Source organism: Chiloscyllium punctatum, chromosome 20 (genome assembly GCF_047496795.1).
Source record: "Chiloscyllium punctatum isolate Juve2018m chromosome 20, sChiPun1.3, whole genome shotgun sequence".
In the NCBI taxonomy this organism is placed as follows: domain Eukaryota; kingdom Metazoa; phylum Chordata; class Chondrichthyes; order Orectolobiformes; family Hemiscylliidae; genus Chiloscyllium; species Chiloscyllium punctatum.
In genome coordinates, this window is record NC_092758.1 from 55,286,491 (window position 1) to 55,297,182 (window position 10,692).

The 10,692-nt window shown below is 36.2% G+C and overlaps 1 protein-coding gene across 1 annotated transcript in view; it reads right to left on the reverse strand.

The window, feature by feature from the left end:
- The window catches only part of pde6a (phosphodiesterase 6A, cGMP-specific, rod, alpha), a 47,821-nt gene extending 38,114 nt beyond the window's left edge, over positions 1–9,707 (reverse strand). Inside the window, exons 1-2 of the mRNA XM_072590946.1 lie at positions 9,048–9,707; positions 148–300 (exon numbers count right to left, since the gene is read on the reverse strand). Coding sequence (XP_072447047.1) covers positions 148–300; positions 9,048–9,515 — 621 coding nt within the window. The 5' untranslated portion in view covers positions 9,516–9,707. The remainder of the gene's footprint in view (positions 1–147; positions 301–9,047) is intronic.
- Between the last annotated feature and the right edge of the window lie 985 nt (positions 9,708–10,692).

Here is a 10,692-nt window from a genome sequence, read left to right on the forward strand (position 1 = left end):
AATTCACCTAATTATATGGTCAAAAAAAGTAAACTGTTATTGTGGTTCCAGAAGAAGTGCTGGAAAAGACATTGAACTTTAAAGTTTTAATTTTTAAAATCTGTACGTACAGAGTATGAGTACAAAATTAACCTGGAAAAATCTTACCTCTTCATCTTTGGTGGTGAAATGTGATCCTGTTATTTTGTTTACAGCCATCACAACAGCAACTACATCTTTTCCATTCATTATTGGAGTTGCCAGAACACTATTTGTTTTATACTCTGTCAGGGTGTCCACAAAATCGCAGAAATGTTCATCCTACAATACAGGAAGGAGTCCGTTAATAGAAATCAATGAAATCTTCAACAATCACACTGAAGTACTATATAGGAAATAACAGCCAGTTGGACCTCACCAAATCCCTGAACCTCCAGAAATAATAATTATATCTGATCCTAAAATCTGATTTTGTTCCTGCCTTAAAGTATTATCTGTACAACTAAGAACTCTAAGGTTTAACAAACAGGGGGAATGTGTATAGGATAACTTGCCCCCACCCCCACTTTTCTTACTCTTGGATAATTGCAATACCCTGTATTTTGGGGAAGGAGTGTTTTGATATTCGTAAGCTCTGTGACAAACAAGTTTTTTTTTTGTATGTAAGAATAAATGTTTATTTTCACAACACCTGAAATGTAATCACAACAAAAATCCAAACCCCAAACTTGTACATTTATGCATACACAAGAATAGATGATTTTAAAAATATACCTGCACTTATATTACTAACAGAGTATCAAGAAACACTCATTCTGTTTAACTAGTTTTAAAGATTGAGGTTGAAATTGTTACTGGTCTGAAGGATTCCCTCTTGGTTCCTTGAATAGAAATGGAGGTTGGAATTTTCTAACTGTTTCAATGAAATTGTGGCTGAGATACTGAATGAATTAGTTCATTTTGACTGCCTCTTACAGACAGTATTGTTTTATTTCTGATGTTCAATCTTTCCCTCTGTGGCGCTCATCCCAGAGTGTTCTGTAAGGCTTCCCTTTGACTTCTTCTCCAACCAATATCAGCCATATGAAGACAGTATTCAGGCATTTGATTGTCTGTACAATGGATTGGAGTTGATGCATTCGTTACACCATGAAGAGAAAAATATCCAAATGACATTTCAATTATGATCAGACCATTGAAAGATTTCTTTCGAAAAGTCATTTTCATTGGGCTGGCAGGTCTTGTAGCTATTGTCATACAGTTATAGAATCATTGAGATGTACAGCACGGAAACAGACCGTTCAGTCCAACTCATCCATGCTGACCAGATATCCTAAATTAGTCTAGTCAAATTTGCCAGCATTTGGCCCATATCTCTCTATACCTTTCCTATTCATTTACCCACGCAGTTACCTTTAAAATGTTGTAACTGTACCTGTCTCCACCACCTCTTTTGGCAACTTATTCCATAAATGCATCACCTTCTGCATGAAGAAGTTGCCCCGGAAGTCCCTTTCAAACCTCTTCCCTCCCACCTTATACTTATGCCCTCTCACTTTGGACTCCCCTACCCTGGGGAAAAGACCTTGGTCATTCACCCTGTCTATGCCCCTCAAGATTTTATAAACCTTTATAAGAAGCTGTCAATCAGCACCTGGAAAATCAATTCGTATTTTTAAGTAATCTCTCAGATATATTAGACTGGACTTTCTAAGGAGCGGCAATCTCAAGCAGATTGCTATAGATTCCCTCATTTTTATGAAACAAGAGATTCCACATTTCTGACAGGAGATTCCGCTCAGCACTCCTTCAGAAATACATGATTTCCATTCAGTCAGTTATCTCATAGTGCAGAACTATCAGAGGGCAGGCAGCCCGTGCCCCCTTTTCACAGCAATCAGCTAGTGCATTCTGAAATTTCACAGTCCAGAATCACAGTCAGTCCCTTTGACAGCTGCTACCAAGGGTTAAGTCCATAATGAAAGTATGAGGTTCAGGTGCTGGGAGGGTAGGTTGCCAGGTTGATGTGTAAGAGGTGTGAGGTGTCAAGTAGGATAGAGCCAGGTTAGATAGAGTCCAGTGTGTAAGGGAAGGGTTTTGGGATAATGGATCCAGAGAAGAGAGAAGGCTGAAAGGGGTAACCAGTCCAGAGCCAGGAAAGAAGGGCTGGAGAACTTTTTTTTAATTCATCTGAGGGATGTGGGTGTCCCTGGTTGAGCCAGCATTCACTGCCTGTCCCTGGTTGCCTTTGAGAAAGTGATGGTAAGCTGTCTTCTTGAACCACTGCAGTTTACCTGTTGTAGGTTAACCCACAATGCCATTAGGGATAGAATTCCAGGATTTTGACCCAGGATTCTGCTGGGTCTGAAGTGGGGAAAGGAGGAGTAGGGTAATATAGAGCAGCTAGTTTGGAAAGGACATAGGGGGAATAGTGGAAGGTTTTAGGATATGGAGCAGGGGAAGGAAGAGAATGGGAGAGGGTGGTGAATCTCTCGATAGGCTAAGTAGGGATCAGGGAGGTATGGAAACAAGCGTTGGGTCTGGAGTAGGTCAGAAACATCACATCATATCCCATCACATCAGGAGGTCGATATCTGAGGAGATGTAGTTCGTGTTGAGGGAAGTGATTATGAAGTTAATTGAAAAGATATTCAGGAGACTATGTATTTAACAGACTCACTTTTCCTAGTAATTATTTACTTTATTTCATCAGAACCCTCCAAATTTGCCAATTTAAATAGATGCTTTTAGAGGGGTACAAAGGGGATCATCAAATTTACCAAGCAATTTCTTTGGAGTTTGCTCTGATGGGAATTCCACATGGTCTACATGTGCAACTCCCAAACTTGAATAATGACTGCATGGCCAGCAGCAACTCTGGGCCAAAGTCTCAGATCTTTTGCCTATCAGTGGAAACCACAAAATGAGACATGGTTTTCCAGAATATACTTTGTGAAGGTACAGTGTTTGTTTTCCATACTGCTTTCTTCTTAAAAGAAAATATTTCACCTCCTAATTAAATATCATGTCACGTATCCTGTGACCACTACAAATATCTATCATGCTATAAGAATGTCATCAGCTCCAGTTTGCCCTGCTAGGAAGAAAACCTTTTTTGCTTCAGCATACTTTGCCATTATTGGATTGATATTTGGTTAGAATCATGGAATTCTGTACCTAATACTATTGTTGGAATACCATCATTAAAAGCATAGCAAAATATATTACGAACATTGCCTAGACCATTACATTTTCTTATTCTTAAAAGGCAAGTGTAAGGTGTTGTGTTCTGGATGCAGCTCGATTGATCAAACTACCAGGCTTGAAGCAAAACACACTTTATTCTTATACTATAGTTAAAATACCACCAAAAGAAAGAACAATTGGAATAACTTAACTCTATTGGATTAGATTATTTAACTAATAAACAACAAATGTTCCAATACAGTAACATCCTTTAAACACACCCTTGGCAAACACAAATTCAGAAAAATAGATTATCTCACATGCAATTCTAGCAGTGGGAAGAGAGCCGAAGCTTTTAGCTATAACAGAGAGAGGAATGACAGCTTCCACATCCAGCTTCAAGACTCTAGCATCTACTGAAAGTTAAACTAAAATCCTGATTCTGTGGGAGCTTGACCCACCCTTTTATGCTGCTTCTGTTAGAGTGATAGAGTCATGGAGATGTACAGCATGGAAACAAACCCTTTGATCCAATTCATCCATGCCAACCAGATATCCTAACCTAATCTGCCAGCATTTGGCCCATATCCTTTTAAGCCCTTCCTATTCATGTACCCATTCTGATGCCTTTTAAATGTTGCAATTGTACCAGCCTCCACCACTTCCTCTGGAAGCTCATTTCATACATGCACCATGCTCTGTGTGAAAAATCTTGCCCCGTAAGTCCCTTTTAAATTTTCCCTTCACACCCTAAAACCATGCCATCTAGTTCTGGACTTCCCCAACCCAGGGAAAATACATTGTTTATTTACCCTATCCATGCCCCTTATGATTTTATACACCTCTATAAGGTTACCCCCTCAGCCTCCAACACTCCACGAAAAACAGCCCCAGCCTATTCAACCTCTCCCTACAGCTCAAACCCTCTAACCCTGGCAACATCTTTGTAAATCTTCTCTGAACCCTCTCAAGTTTCACAACATCCTTTCTATAGGATGAGACCAAAATTGCACACCATATTCTAAAAGTGGCCTAGCCAATGTCCTGTACAGCTACAACATGATGTCCCAACTCCTATACTTAATGCTCTGACCAACGTTTTAAAAAAACCCCAAGGCCTCACAAACTGTTCACATTATTCGCGTGAAACAGACTGCTCTCACCTCTGCCCCACCCTCTCTTCATATAAAAAGGACACAATACCCCTCTTAAAGCTATAGTATCATCACACAATCAACCTGCTCAGAAATGTTATTGCACACCTCTGTGCTACTTGAGGTGGGACTTGAACCTAGGCCTGCTGGCTCAGATGGTGGGATATGACCTCCTTCCGGAAGGTAGCTCATCAGACAGGTGTGGGTGAGGTCCTGTTTAGCCCACTCAAGGGCATTAATTTGTGATAGGGTAGGAAGGTCACATGTAGCCTTCTGATGTGGACACATCTGTTCATGAGAACATTTAAAATAGTTGGAAGAATCCCTGCATTAGAAAAGAAAAGATTGGTGAGCTTGCCAAGTGCTGATTCATGAAAATATTGTCTGAAGTTATTTCAAGCTTGTGGTACTTCCTTTCAGTCATGTGAAAAACTGGGCAGTCCTGCCTCGAATCACTTGTGCACTTTTAAGGATAATTTGGCATTGAATCCCAGCTTGGGCAACATTCCACAGCTGGCAGATTGTGAATGGCAGCCATTGGTTTATAAATAGCCCCATTCATTCCAAATCATGTCGCTTCATGATTCCATCCACACCCCCAAACCCGCAGCCCCTCATATCCTTGTGATGATATATGCCCTTCTAACTATTGCCATTGGCCCTTATAACTCCTGTGCAAAAGAAATCCAATTTATTTCATGACTCCACCACCTTTTCCCCTTACATCAATTTATCTAGCATTCAAGATGGGCAAATTAAATGAAATAAGATTCTAAGGCTGAGATTTTTCAAATTATACATAAAGATGTAAAATCTTAGGCAGCCCTCAGGATTGAGGACAACCTTCTTCCATTCCATGATGCTGGACCTGAGATGACTAAATAGTCTAATATTAGATCTACAAACTCCAACATAAGTGGGTCAAATGTATTTCTGAAATGCATTTGTAGAATTTTTGAACATTCATATGCTCCTTCCATTGTTTCTTTTTGTCCTCCGTCTGGGCTTATCGAAGACACTTGAATCATTTGATTCTTTTGCCAACACTTCACCTCCAAATTGGGTGATCTTGGTCTGTAGACTCCTTCAAGTTGTGTTGATAAAGATGTCAAGTGTAGGTTACTAACAGTCTAAGTAATCACAAAATATTTTTTTCTTGCTTTTATCTCAATTTCAGGTTATCTTACACAAAATATTAAGCAATCATAAATCATTTGACTGTTATTCCATCGGATGTTGCCATCAACACCAATGGAGTGACAATATTTAACAATGAGTAAGAAATTTATCATTTTCAATGGCATGTGAAATGTTATATAATGTTATTGGATCTCAAGTAATACCACATGTTCTATTCTTTGGGGACTTACTTCTCATTTTTCAGCATAAAAAGATTAGAGCCAAAATTTTGATCTGTATTTTGGACAATTGCCATCATGGTCTCACATATGTCTATGTCCCTTATCACAATTATATTTTTATCCCAATTAATAAAGTAAGTATTAGCTCAAACATATCTGTGCCTTACAAAATGCAATTAGTGTGATCCTAAACCACATCTGTGCCTAGAAATGTAGCAAACACACCACCCTTCAATACAATACTGCAATTGTCTTTGCCTGTCACATACTTAGACAACTACATGAGAAAACTATGTTTTAACTATCCTGCATGCACAAAACAGAAACTAAAATTCCAACTACAAGAAAATAGTTGTAACTATCTCAAACTATGTCAGAAAATTTGCGTGAACATTTTGCAATTTGAAAAAGCATGGTAGTGAATATCATCCACAGTACCAATAAAAAAAGCATACTTAATTTTAATCATAAATAAATATATTCATATCTGTAACATACAAATATGCTGATTATCTCCAAATATCTCAGAAGGTATAATAGTAAGGCCTATATATAGGCCTTAGTATAGGAGGAAGTGAGCGCAAAGGGAAAAGTTAACTTGTGTAGGCACAGAAATGTTGGACCAAATTACCTTTTTAAGACCATACTGTATCATTCTATGGTTTGAAAATGAGTTGTTGATCTCTCAGTCAAAAAAGCTTGATAGAAACACTGAGTAAGAAAATGCATTCAATGTCTGAGATGTATGTACAGCATTTGATTCAACTATAAAATACCATAGCTTTTGATTATCTTTGTACTTTAACAAGTTTATTTAAAAATGAAATATTGAAACATATTCTTTTGATTGAGATAGTTTAGCATGTACTGTAATTATGTGGTTTAGTTTCCTGATTATAAAATGCAAAATGCTATGATAAAGTTGAATTTATAACTGTAACTGTGCTGACGAAGATGTTCTGTTAAATCAGCTTGTAGGGCATGACCTACAAGGTAATCCATGTGTCTATAAGTGTGACAGGATTAGTTTGCATGTTAATTTCACATTAATACTTAAGTCTTTATGAAACAACAGTCTAAATAATATACCCTCGTGTCTGATGCAAATTTGAAATATCAATAATTTGTCTTACCACTTTACAATTACTAACTAGCCTGTTGTGTATTTCCAGCAATTTTTGTTCCACAGCTCCTTATTATGCCCTCACTAAATGGTTTTATGTTTTAAGACTGCTGGCAATTGTAGGGTTTTAATAACCTTCACTACTTTTATTTTGTAACAAACATCAGACCAAGAACAGAATTGTCTGTTAACGTTTGGTTAAAATATGTCTCCTTTTACCAAAATACATTTTAAATTTCATTTAGTTAAACATAAATGTGATATTATTGAGATATTTCTGTAGTATTTATTATAAGTAGTATTGTATCCAGAATCTGTAACTGAAATCCAAAATATAACATGACAAAGGGAGAATGAACCAATCATACATCCAAATCCTTAAAGCATGAACACAAGATTTGTATATCAAATAATTTCAAATAACTCAAATGTTTCAAATAACAATTTCTTTCATATTTTAGTAATTGCCCATTGTGTCCCTTTCAATTACATTGCAAAACAAAACATTCTTTTTAGGTATTACTGTCAGTTATACATAGTCTATAGCTAGAATTAAAATAATCAGCTCAACAGCTGCATCATGTCTACACTAAGAGCATTAATGTCTACGTTAAGTGCAATAAATGGTTTCCAAGATAATAAAAACTGAAAGAACTGTGGATACTGGAAATCAGAAACAAAAACAGAAATTGTTGGAAAAGCTCAACAGGTCTGGCAACATCTGTGGAGAGAAATCAGAATTAATATTTTAAGTCGAGTTACAATTCCTCAAAACATAATTCATTTCTGGGTCACTGGGCCCAAAACCTGAACTCTGATTTCTCTCCACAGATGCTGCCAGAACTGCTGAGCTTTTCCAGCAATTTCTGTTGTTCTTTCCAAGATAATGTCAGATTTCTTCTTTCAACTGAATGAAGTTATGCAAATGTAGTATTTTTACCAATGCTTTGTTACTTATTCCCATGATGATGCATTACATTATATGTTGTTTTACATCATAAACTGAGTCTAAAATATAAATATATAGAGAAGCCAAAATATTAATATAACACGAATGGTCCCAATAATACCTCTGTAGGCCATAATAGTTGCTGATACAGTTTATTATTGCAAATGGTGTCTGCGTGAATGTTAGTTTAGTACTTGTTTTATACCATTAATAGCTAAGTAGAAATTTGTCCTTTGCAGATGTGATAAGTTAAAAATTATTATACATATTTTCTGTCTAGCTACACAACTTTGAACTCTAGAATTCAAGTGTGGAAGCTTACATTCTACAAAGTTACAAAGACAATTAAGTTAATGGGGCTTTTGTTGCAATGCAATTAAGTACAACATTCTGCATCCTCTCTGACTGTTCAATTTTGTGTTTACATAATCTAAGCTGCTAATTTGTTTTTACACATTAATGTATCCTTTTTCAGATTTCCATTTCAACTGCAAGGGCTTTTCATAAACCCTGAAAAAAAGCATACATTTCTGTACCTTTTATGCTATAAACTTTGCTGATGTTTCAATAGGATTTCCACATACACTACATAACAGTACTTTATCTAATCCCATCAGAAACTTCATTACAAATAATAATTTTCAAAAATTTATTAAATGAAACTTTATATGAAGAACTATTTTATTCTGTACCATCTGTTTATTTCTGATGGCAAAATTGCATTTTAACAGTTACAGTTATTTTTCAAACTTTCCTCTAGAAAGTTTTATTGCTTAAAATGGAAATAAACACATCTATATAAATAGTAACTTATAGTTTTGTTAGCTTATCCTTTCTGGAGTGTTACAGATATTTTTGTGCATTTTTTTCTAGTCTATTTCTCATTGTTTTTGCATTTCTCTCCCTTATTTTCTCATTCTGCGTCTTTAAATTTTCCTCCTCATCATTTGTGTGCCTCTATCTACCCTTTCTTGCTGTCTGCTTCTCATTTCCTCTTTATCTCTTTTGTCCTATCTTCTTTTGATATTTCCTGCTACCTCTGTATGCCTTCCACTGAAGATTATTTTTTTACTTGTTTCATACCATAACTTTCTCTCACCATGTGATAAACATTGGCTTTCAGGAGAATAAACAGCATTGAAAAATAAGTGCAGTAAATTCCGTTGCCTTTTGCCTGGAAAGTGTCTCTAAAATGCAGTGCAAAGTAGATAGATACTTACATGTTTTATATTATATTAAATACTTTTCATTAGATTAGAGCATCTTTGAAATGTTTTAAGAAGTATTTGCAGTACCTTGTCTTTATCCTTGATATTTACTGTTTTCTTAGTGTGAGCCACATATCCAATGATCCCAGTGTCAAGAGGAAAAACTATTTCACAATCTGGTGTAACAAAACAATCTTCGAAAACAGAATCCTTTTGAACATTAAATAGCCTAGTGGCAAGTTCAGGAGTTCCATTCCTAGATCTGTACATGAACAAACTCATACAATCTGCTTGAATGAGAAATGTAATTCTTCTGAGTATATTAAACACTGTCTTTTCCATATTAATATCCTGCATGTCTCGAATCAGCTCAAAAATAATTTCACTTTCCTCAACAGTGTTTACCTCCCGGAAAGTACTGTAGTCCCTGTTTGGTTCTTGAGATCCCAGCATGTTAGCAATATGTATCGCTCGTAGTCTTGTGTCATAGTATTCCTTGGCAAAGTTAGGATTGCTGTCCAAAAATTTCTCCACTTCTTCTTTCGTCGCACTCATTTTGGAATATGTTGTTTCCTGACCTTACCCACACCCAATAAAAAAATTAGTTTCCCAAAATAAGCTAATAATATATTGTCATTCATTCCATTTCAGTGCTTCAGGAGTAATGATGTTTCATGGTAACAGTAGCCTTACTAACACCTATACAGATCCACGGTTAGGTGCAGCACTCAACAGCTTTCAATTACATTTTCTCAGTAATGCTGAAGATGAAAGTAGGATTACACCTTAACATCACCTGACATTAATTAAGCCTCAAACTGATCAAACAGATATATTTTAATGTTAAATGATGATCAATTGTATAGATAACTATTCAGTGCTAACTCCTAATGTCTATTTAATTGTACTAAATAATTGAAAACAGCTGAAAGTAAACTTACTGTTTCTGACATATTTATTATTTCATTCACTTAATATGTCAAAAGCATAAGACATTTTTAAAATCTCTGTTAATATTGGAGCCAGTTTAGAAATCTCCATTCCTACATGCTGCATTATCCATGGAGGGTTACATTTTCAAATTCTACTTGTACTTTCTTTAAATTAAAATTAAATCATTACCTTCTAAACAGAGTAGAAGGTACTAGGATTGGGTTGGATTGAAAATCCTCCTGTCATCCCTTGTTGATTTAAATGCTTGTAATGGGAGGATTCTTTATCCGAGGATTAAGTTAGTAGATATAGGCCTTGTAGGTACAAGGTTATTCTTGTGATGGAAGTAGTGAAAAACATTTGAGCATTTGCATACTTGCATAATTATGAATTTATACAAGTTTCAGTTATGGAAATCATTGAGAGAAAAATTAGGGTAGAATTTGACAGTGGAGGGTATGGCATGTAAATAAAACTGGATGCTATAGCTGTTTGATGCTTGTATCCCCCAATCCTGCTTTTTATCATGGGTATTTTAACCAATGTGAAGGCGGTCTTGGGCAGATTCATTGCTCATCAGCCATTTGAGGCCGTTAAGTGGCCAATTGATTGTATCTTGAGGCCTCAGGCTGCCACATTTGCGATTTGTATGTGACAGTGAAAGCTGGTAACAAATGTAAGGCCAAGTTGTGGCCTTGTTCTGGGTAAGGCGACCTACTGGAGGTCCTTATTCTGTTTAGATCTCCCATTTCAAGTCAATTCAAGAGCGACTATCATAATCGCCTGATGAGCCTGCAAT